Source organism: Dermacentor variabilis, chromosome 8 (assembly GCF_050947875.1).
Source record: "Dermacentor variabilis isolate Ectoservices chromosome 8, ASM5094787v1, whole genome shotgun sequence".
In the NCBI taxonomy this organism is placed as follows: domain Eukaryota; kingdom Metazoa; phylum Arthropoda; class Arachnida; order Ixodida; family Ixodidae; genus Dermacentor; species Dermacentor variabilis.
In genome coordinates, this window is record NC_134575.1 from 12,221,233 (window position 1) to 12,248,375 (window position 27,143).

The following is a 27,143-nucleotide window of genomic DNA, read 5'->3' on the forward strand; positions in this document are numbered from 1 at the left end:
TGGTCAGCTTACGACTAGCATACAGAACGGGGTGTTCTACTTCTCCATTTTCCCGTTGGCACAGTACAACGCCCATGCCTCGCTCACTAGCATCGCACTGAACAATGAAACCTTTTGTATAGTCTGGCGATCGTAGCACAGGCTGGCTTGTTAGGGCACTCTTTAGGGCGCTAAAAGCTCTTTCCTTGGTCTCGTCCCAGACGACTGTTTGAGGCTCTGTCTTTCTTAGAGCATCCGTCAGGGGAGCCGCGATATCAGAGTACCTAGGGATGTACCTCTGATAGTAGCCGGCGACACCTAAGAACGACCGAATATCGGTCTTTGTGCGCGGTTGCGGAAAGTCTCGCACAGCGGCCACTTTTATTTCAGAGGGGCGGCGACGACCCTGACCAATCATGTGACCGAGGTAGACAACCTCGGCCTGTGCTAACTGGCACTTAGGAGCCTTGACTGTCAAGCCTGCTTCGCGCAGGCGGGTTAGCACTGCCCGCAAGTGTGTCATATGCTCAGACCAGGATGCGGAGAATATCGCTACGTCGTCTAGATACGGTAAAGCGAATTCTTGCTGTCCCCGCAACACTTTATCCATGAGACTTGAAAAACAGTATGGCGCGTTTTTCAAACCAAAACTCAACACTTTAGGACGGAATGTTCCCATTGGTGAAATGAACGCCGCATACCTACTAGCCTCTTCTGTAAGTGGAACCTGCCAATAACCCCTGACCAGATCTAGGGTGGAAATAAACTGAGCGCTACTAACTTTCTCAAGGCGCTCCTCGATGTTAGGGATCGGATAAATTTGATCCTTAGTGATGGAATTAAGCCTGCGGTAGTCGACGCAAGGACGAGGTTCCTTGCCCGGTACCTCAACTAAAATCAAAGGGGAGGTATAATCACTCTCACCTGCCTCAATAACACCGAGCTGTAGCATTTTCTTTACCTCAGCCTCCATAATATCGCTCTGGCGGGGTGACACCCGATACGCCTTGGATCGTACTGGCTCTGTGGAGGTAAGTTCTATATCATGAGTAAGTACAGAAGTCCTACCAGGCCTCTCAGAGAACAGACCTTGAAACTCTTGTAATAGCTGGTGTAGTTCGGTTTTCTGCTCAGGCGACAGCGGTGTTTTACTGATAAGGTCACTAATGACTTGACCGGTGTCTTCCCTGTTCGTCACTGAGCCTAGTCCCGGAAGCTCGACCGGAAGCTCTTCAGGAACGTTTACCATCATGCACACCACTGCTTCCCTTTGTCTATAAGGTTTGAGCAGATTACAGTGGTAAACTTGCTGTGCTTTCCGCTTTCCTGGCAGACTTACCACGTAGTTAACGTCCGACAGTTTCTGAACAATTCGTGCTGGGCCCTCCCACTGCACGTCTAGTTTGTTGTTTAGCGATGTGCGCAATATCATGACCTCATCGCCAACCTCAAAACGACGGGCCCTGGCTGTCCGATCAAAATAAACCTTGGCCCTCTGCTGGGCCTTTGTCATTGCTTCACCTGACAACTCCTGTGCCCTTCTTAAGCGTTCGAGGAGCTTAAGCACGTACTCCACCACGACTGGGTCGTCGCCCCTACCTTCCCATGATTCTCGAAGCATGCGAAGCGGAGATCGAAGCGAGCGACCGTACACCAGTTCAGCTGGCGAAAACCCCGTAGCCGCATGCGGCGCGGTCCTTAAAGCAAACATCACCCCAGGCAGACACAGCTCCCAGTCAGTTCGATGTTCAAAACACAACGCTCTCAACACGCGCTTCATGACGGAGTGGAGCTTCTCAACGGAATTCGACTGTGGGTGGTACACTGAGCTGTGTAGCAGCTTTACCCCACACCTTTCGAGAAAAGTTGTCGTCAAAGCGCTAGTAAACACTGTGCCCTGATCTGATTGAATTTCTGCAGGAAAACCAACTCGCGCAAATATGGACAGTAGTGCATTAACTATCTCAACTGAGCTGAGTTCTTTAAGCGGCACTGCTTCAGGGAACTTTGTCGCTGGGCAGATCACAGTCAAAATGTGTCTGTACCCCGTGGCTGTTACCGGCAGAGGTCCCACAGTATCAATAACGAGCCGTCTAAAAGGCTCCGTAATGATAGGTACCAATTTCAACGGCGCCCTCGATTTGTCCCCTGGTTTGCCCACCCGCTGACAAGTGTCACATGTCCTCACGAAATGGTCTGCGTCCCGAAAACACCCTGGCCAATAGTACTCTTGCAAGAGACGGTCCTTAGTTTTCTTAACTCCTAGGTGTCCGGACCACGAACCCCCGTGTGACAAGCGCAACAGATCCTGACGATAGCATTGAGGCACGACCAGTTGATCGAACTCCACTCCTCGGCGGTCTAGATACTTCCGGTACAGGACTCCCCCTCTTTCCACAAAACGCGCAGTTTTCCTGGCGATACCTTCTTTGACATTGCAGCGCACGTTTTCCAGGCTGCCATCCTTTTTTTGCTCGGCTATCAAAGCCGACCGGCTGACTTTTAGCAACCTATCAAGTCCGTCTGACGTAGGCGCGATGAGCAAATCAGTAGATAGCTCTTCTAACTTTCCCGTGTCGGGATTTTCCTCTCCAGTATCTGGCGCCTTCAACGCTACAGACTCAATTTTATTCTGTTCGGGCGTGCTCTGAATATCAGTTTGCTGCGCCTCTGACCCTTTTTCGTTGGTTGATAACGTCGGCCCCGCAACTACCGCCTTTGCAGCGAGCTCCCGAACCTTCGATCTGGTTAAGGCCTGAACACTAGCTTCACCAAACAAAAGCCCCTTCTCGCGCAGGAGGTGATCGGACCTGTTTGAAAATAGGTACGGGTACTGGGGTGGCAGCATAGATGACACTGCCGCCTCCGTCTCAAGCGCTCCGAAAGGTCCTTCAATAAGCACCTTTGCTACTGGCAGACACACGCTATGAGCTTCCACGGCTTGCTTGATCCACGCGCACTCGCCCGTGAACATATGGGGTTCTACGTAAGATGGGTGAACTACATCCATCGTAGCTGCGGAATCGCGAAGCACTCGGCACTCTTTCCCGTTCACGAGGAGGTCTCGCATGTAAGGCTCGAGAAGCTTCATGTTCTCGTCAGTGCTGCCTAATGAAAAAAACACAACTTTTGGTGTTGTTTCCGGACACTGCGCCGAAAAGTGACCCGGCTTCTGGCACGTATAACAAACGCCCGCTCGCCTCATCTCGAACCGCTTTCTGCGTTCGGCTTCGGCTGCCGTCTCTTTACGTTTGGTCGGATTGCTTTCACTCGCATCCTCACTACGCGTGTCCCCCTTAAATCTCATGGGCGTGAACCTTGGCCTCTCAGACTTGGAGCCAAATTCACCCTTTTGACCGTCCTTAGCTCCGCGAGCTCGACGCGTCACAAACTCCTCGGCTAGCTCAGCGGCTCTAGCCACCGTACTCACGTCTGGCCTATCCAAGACCCAGTATCGCACGTTCTCAGGTAACCGACTATAAAACTGTTCTAGCCCGAAGCACTGCAGAACTTTATCGTGGTCCCCAAACGCTTTCTCTTCTTTGAGCCACTCCTGCATGTTCGACATAAGCCTATACGCAAACTCTGTATATGACTCACTTTTGCCTTTCTCATTTTCCCGAAACTTCCGACGGAACGCTTCCGCAGACAGCCGGTACTTTTTTAGCAGACTCGATTTTACTTTGTCGAAATCCTCTGCTTCCTCTCTATCCAAGCGAGCGACTACGTCGGCCGCCTCGCCGGGTAACAAAGTGAGCAAGCGCTGTGGCCACGTTTCCCGAGAGAACCCCTGCTTCTCGCACGTTCGCTCAAAGTTAACCAGGAACAAACCAATGTCCTCTCCAAGCTTAAACGGCCGCATCAGGTCAGTCATTTTGAACAATACGCGTTCTCCTGCACCGTGTGCCTGACTTCCATTACGAGCGCGTTCCATCTCTACCTCAAGACGCTTCATTTCCAAAGCGTGTTGACGGTCACGCTCTTGTTGCTCTCGCTCTTTCTGTTCTTTACGTTCACGCTCTTCTTTTTCTTTCTGTTCTTTACGTTCGCGCTCTTCTTTTTCTTTTTGCTCTTTAAGTTCGCGCTCCTGTCTTTTTGCAGTCTCCCTCTCTTCAATTGTCTCAAGGCATTCCGACAGCTCGTCATCCTCAGCCTCTAACTCAAGAATAGCCTTTATCAGTTCTGGTTTTCTGAGTTTGTCCGAGACATCCAGACCCAACTCTCTTGCAAGCTCCAACAATTTCGGTTTGCGCAACGACTTCAAATCCATGGCTGCTCTGAATGCTGCTTTCTCTACTGCTTACTATTGTCTTGCCGCAACTAACCCGGCAGCAACGACAACCACAATTACCAGCTCTGTTTCTAACACTAACAAAAGCCTGGCAAAGCTCAGAAGAAGAAAGTCCCGCACTCACCAAACCTCGCAGGCAGGAATTCCGCGCAGTCGTTCCGCTGCAGGCAACCAGTCGTCACACAGGGCTCGTTGCACTGCTCCCGGATCGTCGTTGAGCTGCTCAGCATACTGTCAACTGCATCTCTTTGCTGCTGGCCTCCGTTGTCGTGATCTCGCCGCTGGCAGACAGTTGTTTGAAGTCGTAGGCGATCTCACCGCTGGCAACCAGATGTTTGGGATCGCGACACTGGAGCGATCGGATGGGAACTCGGCGCTGACGCCCGTGGTTGTACCTGGGTCGCAAGCCCCAAGGGTAGCGTTGGCCTGGCGGCCTGGGGTACAACTGGAAGCATCCGAAGGTCCCGGCAAAGCATGAGTCGACTGGTAACAACGAAACAACTTGTTTATTTTAACATCGCAAAGAGTTGGCGGTCAGGTTTGACCGTAGTAGAGAGACGGGAGAGCACTTCACTCAACTGAAGAAATCGGAGCCTTTTTCTGGCGTCCGGGGGCAGCTGTTTTTATACTCTCGCAGTTGAGGGCAAGAAGGAACCCCTCAAAAGACGAGCACGTGAATGTACAATGGGCTAATGGTGACGCACACTGTCGTAGCGATGCCGTAGCACCATGTCGTGGCGCTGCGCAAGATCTCGTAGCAACTGGTCGTGGCGCTGCGCAGCACACTGTCGTGGCGCTGCGCAGCACACTGTCGTGGCGCTGCCGGTCGGACACAATGACTGTAACGAGAAGATGGTCCCTGCTTTGGCTTCGCCTGTTTCGGGCACAATGACTGGAACGAGATCCCTGCTTTGGCATCGCCTGTTTCGGGCCCAATAACTGGAATGAGATCCCTGCTTTGGCATCGCCTGTTTCGGGCACAATGACTGGAATGCGAGGGGGATCCCTAGGCGGTCGCATCGCCGCAGACGCGCCTGGAAACACCTGGCGATGAGTGTTGCGGCGACGACGATCGGGCCAAAATGTCTGCCGCCCCGCCGCAGTTGGCGCCGGCAAAACCACGTGTCGCAGGCGAATCGTAACACGACAAACCCGAGCGAAGGACTGCCCCTCGAGAGCTTTATCAGCACGCCGCAAAAAGAGGAGGCATCCTCGAGGACGCAGCTGGCAGCCTTCAGTGACAGCTCGCGCCGGCCGGGATGTCACAAGAGCAGTTGTACGTATAACACGTTGATCTGCCACACGACGTGATGACAGCATCGGGTACCGTATACGCATCGGCGAAACGCACGCGCGGTAGATGAAGGAGGATGGCCTCAGCTCGACGGGCCAACGTCTCGACAAAGGTTACCGCCTTTGGCAGGGCAACGACTTGACTGCCTTGGCAGGGATTATCTATGGCTCCCTTTCTCACAAAGGTTCCCTACAGTCAGACCATTAAACAACGCACCTGCAGAAACCGGAGGACGCGACTTTCGAGAAGTTCCGGAAAGATTCGTCCTCTACTTCAGTAGTGCGGCTGTACACGGCGTATCTGTGCAAGATCAGTAATCTCGTGTAGCAGTAATCTTGTACCGAACCATCGGCTCACGCTTGTCGCCGTAATTGACCCAGATTAGAACAACCTCCACAGGCGTCAACTTTTTCACCGAAAGTGTGGACAAAGAGTCTCAAACAGCACAGTACGGCCAACGGGATAACCTGTAAGGCTATATGTAATACATACTCCCCGCCATGGCCGACGGATAATGGCGGGAGTCTACCAAACAGCAGGCGGACTTCTCGAGGTAGTCATCTTGGCCCGGAGACGGAAAGAAGAGTTCCCGAGCACACGGCATACCGCGATGCGTGAAACGGTAGCGCATGGGTCGGACAGGACGAGAAAGAGCCCTTTGTACCAGAAATAAACTCGATTAATGTGGCTAATTGGCCGTGTTCGTACATGTTTGAAAAGGCCGCAGGCACAAAAAAGACAGCGCTGCCGCCTTTTTCGCATACTCCCCCGTGCCCTTCTTTCAAGACTTTCATCCTAGCTTACGTAGATTAGCTACTGGGGATAACTTCATATGTCGACCAAACAACAGCCTTTAAAAGACGTTTGCGCTTTTCTTTCGCGCACCTAAGCCAAAGCAGAAATGGATGGCGTTTTTGAATAGCGCCTCCATAGGACTGCGGCCGCGGGGTCAGAAATCGGAACAGCTCAGCTAACACAGCGACTCGTATACCAGACCCCGCAGAGTTGGGCTACTATACAAGACCAAGCTAGGCCTCGCGGCGTCCCTCAGGAAAAAAAAAATAATAATAAGAGAGAGAGAGAGAGAGAGAGAGAGAGAGAGAGAGAGAGAGATTAAGGAAAAAGAAGAAAGTCGGTGGCGCCTTCCCTGCGCACGATGCCGGGTCGACGCCCCTCCCCCGTGGCCCGAAAACGTCCCGTATGTGCTGTCAGCTGAGTTAAAGAAAGAAAAATAAAAAAGAAAACAAACAGAACGAACGACGGCAGCTGCATAGAAGATTCAGTAAGTGGCTCGCTGCGGACTGTCGCATATATACGGCGTAAGAAAAAAGAAGGAAAGAAAGGAAACCACCCTGACGTACAGGCGGTCTCAACATAAGCACACTGCCCAAGGCCGATAAAACTGACCAGAGCAGATGCTTGGAGATAAACGTGGCGCGGGCACACAGCCTCGCTTTCTAATTTCTTTACCAACTCTCTTGCTCTTTTCGTGGCGATGTCAACGTGCGTACGTACGGCGCCACCCGTTACAAGCACTTTCGCTATCGCCATTCGAGAAGGGCTCGCCAAGAAGCCGAGGCCGGCGCCTCGTCCCACAACGAGGCTGGAGCAGACTTCGCAGGCCGCTTGCTCATTAAAAGTTCAGTAAGAAAATTAAATAAAAACGTCGAAGCTTTCAGAACGCCGTCCGATCTTCTCCAAGGCAGCACGCAAGCCCCTTGGTATACGCAGAAAATCAGAGACAAGCACAGCGTGGAGCAAGGCGTCAGTTCAGAGCAGCGCTGTCTTTATAGGCAATGCCACTCGAGGTACACTTAAACGCCGGAACGAGCACCGCCGATAAGGGCTCGCTCTCGTCTGAGCGAGGCAAGAACACACTCGTCTCTTCTATAGCTTCACTCGTTCACTGCCACGGGTCTCGGGTTTTAACGCGTTTTCGTCGTAAGCACGCCAGGGGAGAGGGACGAGGGGTCAACAATCACGCCACGCGAGGAGATCGCCGATCCCTATCGCGGGGCGGACGCAAATCCATCAGGCCGTGTGCATGAAGAACGCGCGCGGCATGTATACACGTACAGCGAGCACTCGCCAGCACACACTACAGCTTCGAGCGAGTCACATTCACCCACTCGCATCGAAGGTCGTCCACTATGCAAACACTTGCACGAGGTCACTCGCACCTAAACAGATACGTTAGAAGGCAGCTTATCGGCCTGGTTCCAGTGGTTTCGGACTACGTTCTCGCGGTACTTTTTTCGTGCTCCGCGGGCTTTCTTTAGGGCACATTCACACCGGCGACTTGAGGAGGTCGCGAGACCATTTGCGACTCGCAATCAAAAAGCGACCGAAGGCGACTGATGTTCACACCGGCAAGCCCGGCTGAGCACGACCCGCAAGTCGCAATCCCGGAGATTATCGCTCTCAGCGAGAACTCTCGGAATCTACGCGGAATTGGAACGCGACGCCGGAGGAGGCCGGATGTAGACACACGAAAGATCACTTCCGGTGCGCCGCTGATTGGTTTATCAGTTTTGCGACCACGGTCGCGCGACTGAAAAATCGCGCAGAGAGCGACTGGCCCAAAATGGTCGCTTTTCAAGAAAGGCGACCGTTTGCGACCATTTGCGACTGGTCGCTTTGCGACCAACTTGGTCGCGCGACCACTGTCAGTCGCCGGTGTGAATGAGCCCTTAGGGCTTGGAAAAGAGTTTTACGTAGCGCGTATTGAGCGACAGAAAGCTGGATCGGCAATTTTTTTTTTTTCACGAAGGCGTACAATTTTTTCATTCACACTTTTGCTCTGAATATAATATTTGAGACGTTCTTTGATTAATTGTAACTAATTATATGATTAGGCGGAATACAAGAAAATATGGTCCCGACCTGCTCCAGGCGACGGCAAACAACATTACCTTGGTTCTGTCCAACTACGTGGCACTGGCGTATTTTTTAAAGTTTTGGCACGTGTTACGCGGGTCACACGCTATGTTCTGCAGAATTGTACGAACACACCACTTTTACAGTCGGCACTCTGTCTATTCAATTTCTTCACGTCCTTCGCGCTGAAAATAGCGTTATGTGCTAACCAGCGCGTCCAACAATGTATTCTTGTTAGGTTGCAGGTGCGCACCAAATGCACGGAACACGAATGTTTTTGCACACGTCACCCCCATATGAATGCGGCCGCCATGGCGGCTGCATTGCGTTACAGATTTATCAAATTCGACGAGATGTATTGTTCTAAAAAAATGAATTCACAGCAGTTATGCATGTGCGGATAAGCTCATTGTTTTTGTAAAAAAAAAAGAAAAAGAAGAAGAAGAAGAAAGAGAAAGAAAACGGAAACCGTGTTTTCTTGAAAATCTAGAAAGGTGCAATAAGTAACGCCACAAAAACGTCCGAAGCCACAAGTATGAAAATTAGACAAATCCACGTGCATGCTACCCACGACTCCCGTGTTACTCTACAGCAAGTTTTTTTATTATTATTTTTGTTGTTGTTGTGAAGCCCGCGGGCCAAACATTACACACGTTCCAATGAAGACGCCGGCAGACGTCTCCCGCTGTCATCGGGGCGTCCCCGCCGAGCAAAGCACAACTCCGCCTTGTAATACGAGCCGTGACAAGTTCCAGAATACATCGGGGCAATGCATTTTTTGTTCATTACGAATAGCAGTCAACGCTGACGCCTCAGCAGCGAGCTGAGCGTCCCAACTCCGGAACACCAGGCATGAAGAGAAAGCTGACTGGATTGCGTGCGCTTTTCAAGTTCGTTTCGCTGCCTTGGAGGCGCATGCGCAGTCAGAGACGTATCTATTAAACCCCATTTCCGGAATAAATCTGTCGCCGACAGTCCGTGCTAGTGTTACTGGTGATGTGACGATGACCCTTAGTTATGACACTTATCCACAAAGGAAGCTGGCCATGAATTGGGCAGTAGTAGAAAGAAAACTAGAAAAAGTGTAATAGTGTAAAATTAAAGAAAGTATATTACACGAATATGAACAGTACATCAACGAATAATGACAACAAAGTAACTTAATTCTCTGACTGTTATATTAAACTTAAGAAATATTTAAATAAATTAAAATAACATGATTTGTTATCTGTTAATAAAAGTGAAAAAAGAAAGTGCCGGCTTCGTCCTCCTTTTTGCTGTTAAATTCACCACGAATCAGGTACCAGGTCCGAGTGTCCAAAGGCCGAGTTTTCTCAAATGTTTGAGGGTACTGGGTCTTAGGTAGAGCTCCCATTTGACAAACTTTGCGCAAGAAAAAGAAAGAAAAAGAAAACCAGGGATACGAGGCACGTCGGAATGAATGCGTACGCGGTTTTCCGAACAAGCAGGCTAGGACCTGCACTGAGGTGTGAGAGGAGCGATAAGCAATGTAGGCTTCAGCAACACATGACCTGGTTCCTAAATGCGTGGCTTGCAAGGCAAGTAGAAACGAATAACACTCGTCTTTCCAGTTTACAACGAAAGACGCGACGAATAATGTCTTTTACTATTTTATTACCGCGATTCTTTATCTTTCATTCTCGAGCACCCTTTTTACAAAAAATGTTAGTTTGACTGCTCAAATACGTCAGATCGCAAATGCAGCGACGAAGAAACAAATGTTTCTTAGAATGAGGGAGAGTTACATATTACGGTGGTCTTATTATGCTGGTGCACCGTCTAGATGATAAGCTGGGTCCGTGACGTCACGTGAAAGCTATCAATACATCCTGTACTAAATGTTTCAGTTTGACTGCTCAAGTACGCACCATTCCTGGTTTCATGCTATGTTTCTTTTTACGATCTTTTTCCCTGTCTCCTAGTGTACTTATATGTATTTCGTTTCGTCTTGTACACGATTGTTGGGCTATGCTAATGATGATGATGATCATCATCATCATGGTTCTTTCTATACAACACCGAAAACGCCCAAACCTCCGATGGAAAACTTTCGGGGAAGCGCACGCTATGATCATTTCCCCCTAGAGGAAATTAGCCACTTACGAAACTAGGCCGAGAGAGGCACCGGGTGCGCGAACACCACACAGGAAGGAAAAGCGCGGACAGCTGCCAGCGATCGATGTGCACGATTTTGCATGCCTAATTTCCTCTGCTTTCCATAAACGCTTTCTCCTGCAAGCGATACGAGGCCGAAGGCTCACGGAAGTTTCGTTTTCGAATCGTGCTCTTTCTCTGGCGTGGCTCCGCTGTTGCTATGGCGGGCCGGTCAGGAGCGCGCCCGCAGTGTCGTCTGCATTTGTGAATGTCGTCTGCTCGAACAAAGTTTCACGCATCAGTAATTCCTACACAACGTGTCGGAAGTCGCATATCAGTGGCGCGTACGCTTCCGTGGCATGCCTTCTGATTGCAAATGCAGGTTACAACTAAAATAAGTTAGGAACGTGATTACGTCCTTTGTGTGGCTTCGCTGTTAGCTTTGCGGATGTAAACATAACAAGGCCAGCGTGAACGCGAACCATCTAACAACTAAGAAGCACCAAAAGTTGCGAACGAAACTCCAAACAAAAAGCTCGTATGCAATCGTAGACATCACTTCGAAACCGAATAGCTTTATATTGTCGAAAGGAGGGAATCAAGTACAACACTTCAGCTTGTGCTGAAAAGAAAAAGAAGAGAAAAGGAGGAAAAACAAAGCTAGCTGCAGCTACAACACAACAAGGTCACGGTAGGTGAACTATACGACTGTTCGGCGCACCTTTCTTGAATCGTCGCGGCAATTACTAAAGGAAAGGAGACAACTAACAGATCGAAGTTTTCGGTTGGGACCAGGTGATGTCCGGAACGTTGTCTGTTGACCGACATATGACGGGCGATGCTTTGTTTGCATTTAAAAGCCAAGTGCCTGCCCTGTCACATCAACAGTCTAGAAAACCGATTCGCTCGTTACTCCCTAATCTCTTCGTTAGATAAGAATTCCAACTCCTGTATTTGCGGAATACTAGTTGACATAAAGGAGACCCGTTAATTAAGTACTGTTTGCTGGATTATTCTGCTCCTATCGGCTTGTAACACCGCCGCAACCGATCGCGAATGATGCGACACACACACACACACACACACACACACACACACACACACACACACACACACACACACACACACACACCATGGTGACACGACGAGCACCCCGCGCGGTGCGAAAAAAAAAAAAAACCATCGCTTACCATCGAAGTGCCGATAACGGGCGACACCGTTGTGTAGTCCGAGGCAGGGTAAAATCGTGACCACCAACACCAGGCACCACAACGACGGTGAGCGGCCGATCGAGGCGCGGAATGCCATCGCCGTTTGTTGCGAGGCGACGAAACTTCGGGACCGGCACACACAGGCCAGCAGCAGAAAGAAACACGCGTTTCAACTGCTCGGGCGCACAACGGCGGAAGGAACCGTCTAGCGCGAGCCGCAAACTCTTCGAGAGTGTCTCGGGAAGTTCCCTGCGCCCTCAAACCGGTCTTATCGGTGTTCAAAGGGCGCTCGGTCGCCTTTTATACGCCTCAGGAGGAGGGCGAAGGAAAGCGCTTCGGGAGGAGACTCCTCCTCGCTGACGGCCGCGGATGCGAAGGGAGCGCGGCAGTGTGGAGCAGTTTTCGTTCTTCTGCTTCAGCTACTCCCGCTGGAGCTCGCGGATACGCCGGCGACCAAGTCCGTCACCGCACTGACCGAACAGTTTCTCGAGATTGCGACGACAGTAGCCACTGTCGTTACTGGCAGTCGTCCAGCTCAGTTCGCCTTCGTGGCCGTCGTTGATCGTACACTACCGTCAATTCCAGGCGCCTCCGTAAATATGCGGCTTACTGGCACTGCGGAACATTCGCTGTGTTTGTTCGGGATAGACAACGCCCACAAAAGTTTCGGAAAACAGATGGCCCGTCCGCTACACGCAATATAGTGCATCTGTTCATGCAAAAGAAAACTATGAAAACCTATCGAACGAGAACTGCGACCACCAAAGTATGCGAAAGCGCTGTCATTGCTAGCGACTTCTGCGCGACACGTATTATATGAACCGGTTTGTTATTCTGTTAAAGCTAAGCTCGGGGCCAATTCAAAGTGTTCTGACAACGGACAATTTCTGAACGGTTGCAAACCGTTTCCTTGGGAGCAAATTTTAAGTTCAGAAATGTGCCTTTAATTGGCGCGAAGTCACTTAGCCGAGAGACTTTTGGCACAAACGAGAAAACGAACTGAACGCGAAAGATACTCACCAGGTGCGCCAAAAGCGCTGCCATCACGAGAGACTTCTCAAAGCTGCAGCATTTCGAATATGCCAAAGCCATGCACAGAACTTGAAAGGCAATTTGATATATGTGACCAAGCATGTAAAAATTACTTGGAGCTATGCTACCTTAGCGGCCGTAAGCGATATGACTTAAACGCTCACCAACACCGTTCCTGCTGCCACAGTAGCACAGCGTTTCGCCACTTAGCACTCCAGATGCGTGGGAAAGACTGCCTACAGAACATTGCATAAGTTCTAGAGTTGGCTTTCTTCCACCGCGTCTGCGTTTCCTGGTGCGGACTACCCCAATGGACTACATAGTCACTAATGCAGGCGCAGAGCTTCCTACAAAAAATTTACGCATGCAGGTATAGTACAGTGGAATACATTATATAATCACATCACCTAATCATTATCCAATAGTACATAAAGCATACTGTCTGAACTGTGAAATGCCAGGCTCAAGGAAATGACATGATCTCAATGTGGTCAAGACAACCTACAACTCAACTTCCCCATAAGTGAGTTCAACTCTAAAGCACTCTTCTCCTTCTTTCTCTCTTTTTTTTTAAAGATTGGCACTGCAAATGCCTTCCAGATGGCAGTGACTTTGTGGTCAGGAATCTACTAGCAAAAAGAGTTGCCTGTCTTTAGAATAGAACAGCATAAACTCAGATGAAGCACAGAGATGGAATGGCATTCAAGTGCCACATAAAATTCTATCTCTATCCATATGAGTTTGTGTCACTAAATTTTAAAGATGCTTTACCAAATGGCAGAAATTTTAAAGAGTCTCCAGTAAAGCTTACTCTGTGCTTTTCTACATTTAATAATACCAATCACATGAATAGTTTCAACATGAGTTTTGCAGAATATGTACTGCAAAACTGAGGTGTACTGCAAAACTGAGGTGTACAAGAAATATCTGCCAACAAATGATTGGCTCCATTATTTTATGCCATGTATAAATGCTATGTCCACTTTGCATCCTCCTTGTGTTAGCAGATAAAAAATGCATTCAATATACATACACAATTTGACATGGTAACAATTTAAAAGTGTTTCACACCACAGCCACTTTCAGGATTCACATATGCAAATTTTGCTCAGCACTTTTGGAGAACATAGAAGTGGTTTAACCTGTAAAATAGCCCACTCAGCAGTTCACAGACAATAACATCAGTGGACAGATTGTGTAATTATGAAATGAGTCAGATAACAAAAAAAGGTGACTCACATTATCCTCACATGAAGTTTTAAGGTTGTTTAATATGGACAAAATGATTTGGTGGTGTTGGTGATGATACAGTAATGTGATTTTCAAATCTTGAAGGCAGCTAACTGCTCAAAGTCAATTACAATCTTCTTAGTCTCAGGAACAAGTTGCCTGGAAAAAGAAAAGTAAAAGAAAGGCTCAGTGAAATGTTCAATTTTTTACAGCCTTTAAAGACGACTAGTGATATCATCACCAACATGACTGTTTCGTGACTGATGAAGCATTGAGTTAACGAGATGAAAAACTTTTGGAAGAAGCCACTGAAGATGACTGCCAAAGTCAGCAAGATCTTTCTTGTGTAACCTGTCACATATCCCTATGCCATCCATGAATGACAAACCTTATGGTCACATCAGTAGACACAAGAAGTGGCAGTCTTGCTGCCAACCATAATGCCAAATGACACTATGACACAGTATATCTTGTTGCAATCACTGCACCCCAGTTGAAACTTCTTAGCAACCCCCACTATCCTTAGTACCCTGGCTGGAACTTTGTTGAAATCCATCAAGTGGGTCCAATCCATCAGCTCCTTGCCAAAGTGTCTGTCATGAATGGGGCGCTTTTGCTTTAATGTATTTAAGGCTGCATGACCCCTGTTAAAGTGAGCTAGAAGAGCTCACTATACCCCCATGTCACAGCTGAAGCCACAGCCCGAGCTACAGCCAATGCCACACCTGAAGCTGCAGTTGAAGCCAAAGCCACTGCCTGTGCCACAGCCAGAGCCACAGTCACATTAAAGGATACAGTGCACCATAGTAGAGCCCACAGTGCCAACTCCTGACAAACTGCCAGAAGAAGAGCTCCCTCATAAATACCCTTCATATAATCTTAAGCAAGCTGCATACTACGTCAGCGCGAAGTGCAGTGCAAGTGCTCGGTGCTCTAAATCCAGTGCTTGCAAGTCCCAAGTAAGCCCCGTGGCTCACCCGCAGCCTCCTATTCGTGCGACGACCACTGGCCCTAGGGTCATCCCAGATGTCTTCAACGAACATCACCAGCTATGGAACTTGACTTTGATGTCACAACATTGTGCTACACGCATTCACTCACTTCCTCTTTTCCTCTTTGGATTCCCCCTTTCCCTTACCCCCGAGTAGGGAGAGTAGGGTAGCAAACAGGATGCTCATCTGGTTGACCTCCCTGCGTTTCCTCTCTCTGCTTTCTCTCTTGGCACATCTGTTCTGGGGGAATGGTCAAGGATGGGAGACATGCCACTATCACATATGCAGTGCTGAAGTTGTCTGTTCATATAGAAACCCAGTGGTCCATGCTGTCTGCTCAGCAAGACAGCAGTCAGCACATACATAGTGGGCCCAAGCTAGTAGACAACTTGGGTCACTGGGTACATGCCACTGTTTATTGTGCGAGACTGTCCAACCATGCAAAGTAGCGGAAGTAACAAAAGAAAGAGCTTTTACTTTAAAACTACTTCTAGAGCGACTGTGCAGCATGAACTGCTGAAGTGAGAACGTGACTTGTTATCGGTTCCAAATGAACTAAAGTGCATTAACTAGTTCGCACAGGCCTCGAAACAGGTTTGGTCATTGTGAGTCAACAATTACATGGCTAAGATAACCGTGATTAACAAGATGTGTAGTACCAAACCTCTCACTTTGGTGACATCCCCATTCACATGTAGAGGCATAAGAAATGGCAGGTTTGTCATGGATGCGCTCTGCCCATGGTTGCAAATAAATGCCCTGGAACTCAACAGCTTAATGGTACCTTTCAAATGAAAAATATAAATCAATGTATTGTACCAGCACTAATCTAAGTGATTGAAAATTGGTAGAACACAGAACTCTGTACCAAAAAACAGACACCACAATTCTGTGAACTGCACTTGTCAGAGCATCTCAAGTGGGTAAATGTGGTACATATGTAGGCTTAGAAAGTATATGATATTGTTACAATATTAGCTATACTAGAGTTTCACAAAAGCCGTACTCACAAATTCTAGTCGTATATTTCAGAGCAGTGTATAATGCTGGTTAGTTATGTGAAGCTAATGCTGTAAAAACAGCTAAGTTTATGACGGACTGGACATATTGCATCAATTTTGTCCACTTTAGATGTTTCAAATGGTGCAGTTATAGAATTGTGACATCGTTTCATTTTGCTTCAGATATAAAGCAGTAAGCTCGATGCTGCAGTTATTTTTTCATATTTATGACTTTCAGCAACCTAAATAAGAACTCTACTCCCTAGATTTAGTATTTTAACTCCTTTTTTAATGCAACAAACCTTATAAATTTAAGGGCAGTCGGTGCCAAGCAAAATAATTTCTGAGTTCTGATATATTTGAAGAAAATCTCATGAGGTAAGACTTCCATGAGACTGGAAGACAGCAGTATATATCTGAGAGTGCATGATTAAAGCTGATATTCTAGAAGAAATTAAGGGGCAGATATGGAGACAGAAAGGTCTTGCGATGCAAAATGCAGATAACTAGTGGTCTGTTATAGTAATCAGTGCCAAGGGATGGGAAATGCAGCCGAGTGCAGCAGAGGATTAGGCAGTGCTCAGTGGCTACAGCACTTAGCTGCAAAGCACGAGTTCGTGGGCATGATCCCCAACTGACAAGGCACAATTCCAATGAGGGAAGATTGCAAAAATGCTCCTGCACTTAGATTCGGGACCGCACTAAAGGGAGGGTGATTAGGTTGTGCTATAAGGAATAACTCCAGCTTTGAAACCAATTGTGTTTTCGTTCGCCTAAGAAAACCAAGAGGTGTTTTAATCATGAACAGTTGAAAACTTAAAGTACAACAAACACGATGCCGCATTTACCGACTTGCTTAAGCTCACACCCCCTGAACAGTTGCTTTTGCTTTAATGAGCACCAATCATGTTCTTTTCCTGCATGTTCCTCGCAGTGTCTTTAATGCGCAGTCACCCCCTATCCCCCATCTTATTTCTTTGCTAAAGATAAAGGAAAGTAGCAGAATAGCGTTTGTACTAGTAGCATCAATTGAAATGCAAACAGAAAACAGTTGACGTGTGCCTGTTCTTTGCAAATACATGGAAGTGCGATACATAATTGCTCTGCTAAGTATGGAAAAGCCCCAAGTGCAAGTTTTTGATTCTAAATCAAACAACTTTTACAAATGCAATTGAACCTGTAAACATGACAATGCATTTGAGTAGTTCCTTCTTTTAGCGGAGGGGAGGAAGGGCAGTAGTTTTTGTCACAATAAGTTTTTCATACACTTCTGCCTATGCCATGCTTGGCTGTGACACTCTCTTTTTATCATTTTCCCTGCGAAGCTCCCACCAATTTGAATTCCTTGCACACTAAGGCATTTTTCCCGTTGGTTGACTAGGACAAATTGCTGTTTGTCATTGTTTCTCTTTCTTCCTGAGCACATTCACACCAGATTAACACTGTGATCAAGTTTTCTCTCAGCGCAAGGCATGCCTGCAGTATGCAGAATTCCTTTAACATTGCCGCCGATTATACAGCAAAGGTGGCACACCTGATAAGATTATATGTGCATTGTGAATAGTGTTGTATATCTTTAAATGTATGCAAGCACCAGCGGAATCAACGCTGCGAGACATGCATCGATAGCACACACACTTCCACAGTCAGATTACATTAGACGGCTGAGGAACAGGCTCACCACAATTGTTATGCTCTCGAGTTTTGCTTTCCTTTCTGGGCACAAGTTTACCCGATGAAGAGCTAGAATTTTAACACTTTTGGCAGTGTTTCTGGTACCTAACTGCTCCTACAATGTGAAGTATTCTTGGTCTAGTCCCTACAATGTGAAGTGCTGTTGGTCTAGTACTAAATGCAGCTTTCCTAAATGAAGTTGCTCTGCGAAATGACACAACACGGAGGAACACAAGCAGGATGTCCTGCGTACATGGAAGGGAAAGTTGTCATCTATGCGAGAGCTTCCTGTTAGCATAGGTTCCTGCCACCCTCGGGTGGGTGACAATCTGAGTCCTCCGAATGAAAGTTTCTCCATATGCCGGATTTCCACACAACTGATTTATATTAAAACGAAGCTTCCTTTGCCTCTTCCTTCGACTTTCCCACTGCTTCTGCTGCTGCTGTGGCTGTTGCTGTCACGCACACCGCGTGCGTCGGGGATGGTGGTTCAGAGCGTGTATATAGATGACAGGCGTGAGTAAGAGAGGAAAGGCACGTCGAATGTGCACAATACCCTCTGGAGCTCCCTGGCCATCACCACATTAGCCGCTTGAGAGCTGTAATTATCTGTAACTCACCTAAGAAGCATTGCAAAAACTGCAGCGCTTCCCTTTCTGCTAACGTGTGAGGCCAGAGGGGATGCAGATAGAACTGTAGAGAGGAAAAGAGGACAAGAAGGAGAGAAAGGAGAAGCATTTTCATATACGAGAGAGGGGGGAGGTGACGTAAGAAGGCAAGGAAAAAATTAAAATTAAAATTATGGGGTTTTATGTGCCAAAACCACTTTCTGATTATGAGGCACGCCGTAGTGGAGGACTCCGGAAAGTTCGACCACCTGGGGTTCTTTAACGTGCACCTAAATCTAAGTACACGGGTGTTTTCGCATTTCTCCCCCACCAAAATGCGGCCGCCGTGGCCGGGATTCGATCCCGCGACCCTGTGCTCAGCAGCATAACACCATAGCCACTGAGCAGCCACGGTGGGTAAGAAGGCAAGGAAACCCTACTAGTATGCGACAGAGCTTGCAGGGACACAGGATAAGCTCAAGTTCAAAGTATGGTACAGTACGTTGCTGCTATTTCTGAAAAATAAATATGTCAAATGGGTAACTTATGCAGGGCGTGCACAAGCAAAGCCGCATTAATTAAAGCACATTGCAGGGTGCTCATAATCCGAGTGTTGTTTTGGCACGTACAGCCCCATAATCCAATTCAAGTGTAACACTTCTGCCGTAATGCGATGTGCCATGTAAGGCAATGACAACGCTCAACCCTCTCAGAGGCTATAAAATATGGCGCACAACAATGCCTCCAGCAAACACCTCTCCCTGTGTGTTCTGTGTACTGCACACAGAAACAGCAGTGGTGCACTCAAGGTAACGTTTAACATCAACTCACCACTCTCGTGTTAGCCTAAACGTTGAAGAAATTAAGCTTTAGCCGTCAACATCAACACTAATTATTGTCAATCAAAGCATCCAGCACGGAAAGCTTCACTTAAATCGATTCCCACAGTGCGTGGGATCTGCATAATTTTACTTCATGCTGCAGTCTGAAGTCTAAGAAGGAGGGGCGAAGAGAAGCATAGACAAAGAAACATGACTGAAATAGCTGGGTGCAAGAATGACAGAACTATGTAAAATCAGCCTTATTTGCTATGTCCTCTGCGCGTGTCTCTCTGTACTGCATTAGCTTCAGCAGTAAGTTCCTAGTGCAGGTGTTACGAGTGCAGGGGATGTATTTTGCAACAATTCTTTTCATCTTCTAGTATCTGCCTTTTGCCGTTAGCTCGCACGAAGTCACACCCCTGCCATGCCAGGATTGATAGGCGGGACAGATGACAAATAAATAGAAGCACAGAAAAATAGCCTTTATAAAATATAAGCCCTGACTGATTTTGCAAGAACAACAAGAAAAAAAAAAAACATTTTCGCAGATGTATGCAGAGTCGAGCTACTCGAACTTTAAAAAGAGCAAAGCCATACAAGGGAGTTTTCAAGCCCTTCAAAACTCCTAGGGGACTGGCTCGCTACTGCCTGAAGTCTATTTAAGACTTTGCAAATGCTTCGTTATAACCGGTGAAGTATTTTTAAACACTTCATTGCATGCTGGCTTAGTACTTCTATACACCTGTTCCTGTACATTGCATGTTCCTGTGTGGATGCCAGCTCTAACGATGCCAGCACGGGGTCGTGCGTTCCAACGACCTGGCAGAGCTGCATCTCTGGCTCTTCTTAGTAATTGTTCATTGTTCATGTCAGTGTCCGACTCCATGTTCCCATCGATGCCCTGGTTACATGGCTGTTTTGGGGCTCCGATGCAGCGGCACTCACACCACCACCACATAAAAACTCTCGTGCAACTGTCATTAACACCCTTGCTGTAAAACAACAAACAAAGAAAAACAGCAGTGAGCTAACCTGAAGGTAACCCCAGCTTTGGTAAGAATGAGCCTTGACGCAACATAAGTCGGCTCTTCGGGGTGCTTGTCACACAGGAAGACCACCTGCCCGATTCCGGACTGGACGACCATTTTGGCACACTCGTTGCAGGGGAAGTGCGTTGTGTACAACGTGCAGCCACGCAACTCAAAACAATTGCGGTTGAAAATGGCATTCATCTCAGCATGGCACACTGGAGGAAAGTGAGGAGGCAGATAGGCTGTCAACAGGCAGCAGACAGATCGTAACAAACAGTGCAACAGTTTGCTTTTTAAAGGCTAACTGGAAAGAAATTTTAGACCAGGCAAAAAGCTTAGTTTCAGATAGTAAAGAGAGAGAGCAGCCTCTGTGCAAAATTCTATGTTTGAAATACAAGCAGATGCATTACGAAAAGCTAGCAAAAATAGATGTTTCTTATACAAAAACATGCACAAAGAAAAAAAAAGATGAAGAAAAGAATAAATTACTGCCTTACGGAAATAATGCAGAACATAGAACATTGAGAACCAGCAGGGTGGCTAGGCATGAACTCTGAGAATAGATGGTGCCTGCGGCATGCTGAAAATCTTGGAGGTCATGGTTTCAGATATGCATAATATGTGCTAGCCTCTCAATGTCCTCTGCTCACGTAATCAATAAACCAGACGATTACCTGCGCCGCAGCTTTGCCGAGATTCTATACTAATAGAATAGTCTACACTAGTAATTTATAACTAATCTAAGAAAAAGTAAAATTTCATTGCTACTGGCATTTACGTGAAGCAGGGAATCAAGAGGAGCTAGTCGGAGGTCCTTCTTATTGGAATTCCCTATTGTTCGAACTGGAAAAAGAATGCTTGTCACTGCCCATTTTCATTTTACTTCTCCAGCTTCCAAACACTTACAATGAAACTTGCATTTAGGATGCTCTGTAACATGCTTAACCTGAAGCTTGAGTTTGCGTTCTGATAACATAGTTGAAATCATTCTGGGCAGAACCAAGGATCATTCCTGAATGATTCTGGGTTGCATCATTTTGGGGAATGTTCAGTGGTGCAGGAACAACTGCACTGTTCAGCTTGCCATACTATAGGTGAACACAAAGTCAATCTTTTTTTCAAAGGCACCATGCATTGTACACCTACACATGAGGTCGGGCAATGTGTCAATCGAACATCCTGGCCTTATCCCCTTTCCACATTCTGTTTCACACTGTCCGACAAATGTAGTTCCAAGATACATTTCTGTTTGTCTTGAAGAAGTACATTACAATATCTCCTAAAGCTTGCTCGTACCAACACCTTTATAGTTAAATGAGCATCTGTCTCAGAATCGGAAGGCCCAGACAATGGCTGAATGCAGAAAGTACTTTGAATTTTACTGTGACCGCAGTTAAGTGATCGAAACTGAGTTTGCTCTGTTTGTCAGCCCATCAATTCCATTACACTGAAGATGACCATTGTTGTCAACGACATTATCCTGTCATCATCAGGCAGTCTCCAAAATCTTAGCTTCACCTTTGCACCAAGGCAAAGAACATAGCCACTACATTGCTTGCACTGCAGGCAATATAAGCCCCAGTGAACCGGCTTATAGAAAAGAGCAATTCTGACCCACAGAATGATGCCAGTGAGCACATGTATTCTGCACAATCAAACAATAAACACAACATAGTACTTGTATAAATGTACAGTATAGTAGGCACATAGGTATCTCTAAAGCAGACAGATTTGGTAATAGAGCACTACCAAACAATAAACACAACATAGTACCTGTATTAATACATTGTATAGCAGGCTCATAAAAAAAAATTAAATTATGGGGTTTTACGTGCCAAAACCACTTTCTGATTATGAGGCACACCGTAGTGGAGGACTCCGGAAATTTTGACCACCTGGGGTTCTTTAATGTGCACCTAAATCTAAGCACACGGGTGTTTTCACATTTCGCCCCCATCGAAATGCGGCCGCAGTGGGCGGGATTTGATCCCGCGACCTCGTGCTCAGCAGCCCAACATCATAGCCACTGAGCAACCATGGCGGGTTATAGTAGGCTCATAGGTATCTCCAAAGCAGACAGACCTGCTAATATAAAAGTGCATGATATTTAGCAGATTAATAAGAGAGGTGCAAAACCTAAGTTTCTGGGACACATCAGGTGTTAAAATTGTGGGCAAAATGTACACAGCACCTAGCCAAATAAGTGTAAAACAAGACCTAAAACCACTAACACTACAATTAAAGTCATGCCACGGCATCAATGGGCCCTTCTGAGCCGGGGGACCTGCTAACCGCTGCACTGTCACGTTTGGTGATTAGTGCAAGGCTTTGCACTCCACATAGATTCAGAAAGATAGGGTGCAAGATATTTTGCAGGCCACAATGGGCAACACTGTATAGACGACAATGATGGCGCACGTGTCGCACAGAAATTGTTGTTAGGGTGGCGATGTATCAGTGTGCAGTTCTCCGTCATCATAAACATGAAAACAGTGTCAGGCCACTATCAGTGTACACGTGACAATGGTGATAATGAGTTTCAAGTTTGGCACATACCTAGAACAGAAGATGTACTGATAGTCAGGCGGCTGACAGAAAACACTGTCGAAAGCATCAAGGTTGTCACCACCAATGATGTCAAAACAACAATGCCACAGAAGTTTTATTTAGTAGCTCGCGCAATATATCAGCACTGTGAAGGTAGAGAAAAAGTTTTTCTTTAGCTCAAATCTTGTAGGTGGTACTGCACATCTCATGTCATGTATAAACTTAGCGCTGAATACCAAATAATGCAGAAACAAAGTTGTGTGCATTACAATGAAAAATTCACAGTATGATTTATCTAAACAACTTTTCTTTCTTTAATATCACTAGTTCTATAATTATCTGTTTCAGTATTGTGTGACATATTTAATTTTTTGCACATTCTTACTTGCACTTAACACATTATTTCTCAAGTGCGTACCCCCCCACCCCATTCCTCCAAGCAACCATTGGCTTCTTGGTCATTCTCCCATAGTGAATGATTGCGATTATTAGAGATACAAGCAAGCAAGCAAGCAAGCAAGCAAGCAAGCAAGCACGCAAGCAAGCAAGAAGGTGATCGTTCGCTATGAAAGAATGCTGCTGCAATAGTGAATGAGTTCAAAGCCAAAGAAATTGCCAAAGTCTGCTAGCTGCTTATGTACCATATTTTTTACTTCAAAAATATTTTACATCTGTCACTAAAACGCAAGAATGAGGAGCATGGAAGGACCAGCTTCAGGAATACTCACCATACAGATACTTGGTATCAACGGGCGAGTCACTTGACTTGCCCCAAGGCATTTCATCATCGCTCAGTCCATTGGGCATTCCATTGTAGCCCGCTCCTACGATTCTATTCTCTTCGTTGACGATTACACAACCCACCTGCATTAGATAGAGATTGTAGAAGATTGAAGACGCCTGGACAGACTGGAATACAGCAGGCTTTCTTTAAAGGGACAAGATATTTACTTGCGGACAAGCTTTTGTGGCACTGAAGGGAAAGCTATAGGAGTGGAGCTTATTCACATGTGTTACTGTGCCAACTAATCAGGCAGCACCTGACAATGCTTTCAGTTTCTCAGAACACATAGTGAATCAGCATAGCTTCCATGTCCAATGGATGTGCCCAAACATTAAAGAGAAAAGCTGAAAAATAAGCAGACGTTAACACTCAGTGGTGCGTTTTGTCTTATTGTGCTGTTGTAAATAAAATGTTTGTATTTTCTCCTTCACAGCTTAAACTCATTGCCAGATGAGAATGTGGACTTTCTTCAGCAATGCTCTCACTTTTGTGTGATTTGTCTGCATAGATTTTTCCTTCCTTGCCCCAGAAAGTTGTCCGTAACTCAAGCCAGAATGGTAGATTAGACTTCTTGAACAGATGGTGTTAAAACCACACCAGGCGCTTCTAGTTCCCTTATCATTCATTGCGAATCTTTGGCATGCAGAATGGAAAAGATGGTAAACAAATGGAGAAGTGTCTGTTATATGAGGCGTGGTGTGCTCAAAGTAGTGCATGTCAGAAAACAATGCACCAGCATGGGGCTTTTAACACTTTGTAACAGTCTGCCAATTAAGTAATGCAAGTATGACAGTCTTGCACGGTCTCTGAGACGGTGAAACGACAGTGCCTTGGTTGTCTGCCCAATGCTTGATACAGTGAAGCCTTGGTTTCAGTGTGCTAAAACACTCAATAGCATCCATGCACCAAGGCAACAATATGAGTGACCATGGTCTGGAAGTGCCTGCAATGCCATTAGGGACATTTAGCAACATTGTACAAGGACAGCACCCACAAGTGTACGAACAGGCTCCTGGTCTTCATAGAATGCAAACCCATTGTGTGTAAAATTAAAAGAAAAGGAAAGAAATGTAGCAGTGGTTGCAAGATGTGGCATGGTGTACCAATGGCAGTATGTGTCTGGAAGTTATGCACAGGCATTAGTCTTTTTTATACAATATAGTGGCCTCACAAACCATGCCTGGGTGCACTTTATAAACGGCTGTAACATTCACCAAGTCATCACTTTGGCCAATATTTGTCTTTATATGACATTTTTTTTTCTTTTATTACTTCCTGCTTTTTTTGCACTGGCTGCCTTTCCCCCCCCAACTAAAGTGCCACCAAGACAGAAAAAAAAAAGAAAATGTTCTTTTTCTTTTTCCTTGATGCTCACAACATTCACCACAAATGCACCCTCCCCCTTCCCCCAATGTCCATGGGCCCTTAAAGTAGAATAAATGAAATAATGCAGGCATACTGATTCACCCTCAAAGAGTCTTGCCAAGTATGGCCATTTCTTTCCTGCCTGGCACAGTCTCTCCAAAATTATTAATTATCCTTCAAACAGCAATGAAGTGAAGCAGACTAAGCAAGAAAAATTATGCACCACTGACAAATACGAGCTAACAGTGAGCTCCTTTTTACCTGCGTATTGGGGTCCTTGCTACGCATGGCGGCAAGGTAAGCTGAAGACATGAAGTAGTCCTGCCATGAGAGGTAATTTGTGCGCTTTGTGTCTTTTAGCCGACAGCTCTGCTCCGAGATTCTGAGAAGGCGGGCTGTGCAGTCGCTCCTGCAGATTTGAAACAATAAAGACAAAAAAATCAATTTTTACCTCTGCATCTGCACTTGAAAGGGGGGAAGGCAAAGACCATAAAAGGCATGTGAGTAAAACAAAAGTAAAACAGAGGAAGGCAAAATAACAAAGGGACAGTGAAGAGAAAAATAACTTGAGCTGTGCCGGCACATTACCCTTCTATAATTCCAAAGAAAGCCACTCTTACTGTTAGAAGAAGCATAGACGCTCGGCAAGCCAGCAAAGAAGCGCAAACAAAGCATGGGTGATGACGGTCCCTTGAAGTTCCCGCACCAGCTTGCAGTGATGTTACGGATTTTGACAGGGTCTCCTTGAACCTAGCCAATTCTTTCTTGGTAAAGATGGAACTATATTTAATTCTAAAAGAGAAAAGATTATGGGGCTTAACGTGCCAAAACCACTTACTGATTATGAGGCACGCCGTAGTGGAGGACTCCGGAAATTTCGACCACCTGGGGTTCCTAAACGTGCACCTAAATCTAAATACACGGATGTTTTTGCATTTCGCCCCCATCGAAATGCGGCCGCCGCGGCCTGGATTCGATCCCGCGACCTCGTGCTCAGCAGCCCAACACCATAGCCACTGAGCAACCACGACGGGTTTAATTCTAAAGGATCCAGAAATTAAATTTAGCAAGCTTCAACAAGTTTTACAAAGCTAAAATGGCCCCAAAAATACTTCCAAATCTATGACATTGTGCTGACGTATCAGCATGAAACCCGAAAAATGCAGCTTCGACTTTCGTGCTCTCTTCTAATGATCAACCTATGACTGTGAAATTAACAAAAATGTAGCTTTTAGAGAATAATTTAATTGTCCAAATTGATCTAGTGGTTATATTTAGTGTCACTTCAAGATTACTCAAGAGGAAAAGTTGGGCAAGTTCGTACATATTAATGGTAAAAGGCAAATGTTAAAAGTGCAAAAAATATAACGACAACAGAACAGCAGACACCACCAGTTCTGACTGTGGCATCTGGTCTTCTGTCGTTCTTGGAATTTTTCATGCTGTACCCCTTTACCATGCTGCCTTAAGATTATTTGTTGCTGGGTCAGTTGGTTCATACCGTACCGACAAAGATTAATGAGTGTGAAAATGAGGATAAGGTAGAAAAACGTAGAGAGGACAAGCAGGAAGAAAAATGCTGAGGAGAGACACCCTGGCATGACCGATGCCATGATGAAGCACCTTCTTCCTAAGCTTCCTCATCCAGTCTGCGTGCAGCTGGCGCCTTTTCCGCCCTTGCCAATGAAGGCCAACAGAGACTTCGAGCGTGGCGAGAAGAAACTCAGCTGTCTATCTCGAGTGTCTTTTTTACATATTCGAGGTTGAAACATTCGTCAAACTGAAACGTTGTTAACGTCAGTGCAATGGTGTACATGTGGTTATTACCTAAGCAGTGACAGCAAACGCCAATCCAGCCACTGTGATAGCCACAGCTGTCTTACTTTATGTTGCGAAGAGCATCAGGCTTCACTGGCAATTATGACACCATGAATTTGGGATTGTTGGGGCCGCTGCTTAGTTTTCTTTCCCTCATGCTAGCAAAGATCACCACAATCCTTACACAAAAGTATTTGCAAGCCGACATTCTTAGTAATTTCCTTTCATCCTGCAGCTTGCATGATTATCTGAGAGGATGGAGGAATTGTATATCAAGTTCTATACAGCAACCAATTTTATCTAGAGGACTGCAGATAATGCTAAAATGGGGTCTCGCACACTTTGCTTGGATTTCTGCGCAACATTGAATTAATGCACATGTAGTGTCTTTGAGCCAGAAAAAAATGGGCCCAAGCAGAAAAATTGTGGCCTGACCTAGGAAACTAACCCCACCTGAACACCACTGCCATAAT

General features: G+C 46.5%; 2 protein-coding genes across 4 annotated transcripts in view; both read right to left on the reverse strand.

The window, feature by feature from the left end:
- LOC142589628 (uncharacterized) overlaps positions 1–12,432 on the reverse strand; it is a 46,036-nt gene extending 33,604 nt beyond the window's left edge. Inside the window, exon 1 of the mRNA XM_075701141.1 lies at positions 11,747–12,432. Coding sequence (XP_075557256.1) covers positions 11,747–11,864 — 118 coding nt within the window. The 5' untranslated portion in view covers positions 11,865–12,432. The remainder of the gene's footprint in view (positions 1–11,746) is intronic.
- A 1,618-nt stretch (positions 12,433–14,050) lies between these two features.
- The window catches only part of LOC142589638 (deoxycytidylate deaminase), a 254,325-nt gene continuing 241,232 nt past the window's right edge, over positions 14,051–27,143 (reverse strand). For 2 of the 3 annotated variants that reach the window (XM_075701162.1, XM_075701160.1), the window contains exons 2-5: positions 25,114–25,261; positions 23,432–23,567; positions 20,158–20,371; positions 14,051–14,188 (exon numbers count right to left, since the gene is read on the reverse strand). In XM_075701162.1, coding sequence (XP_075557277.1) covers positions 14,122–14,188; positions 20,158–20,371; positions 23,432–23,567; positions 25,114–25,164 — 468 coding nt within the window. In that variant the 5' untranslated portion in view covers positions 25,165–25,261 and the 3' untranslated portion in view covers positions 14,051–14,121. Of the gene's footprint in view, positions 14,189–18,316; positions 18,390–20,157; positions 20,372–23,431; positions 23,568–25,113; positions 25,262–27,143 lie in introns of all 3 variants that reach the window. The other variant, XM_075701161.1, reaches the window with a different exon arrangement.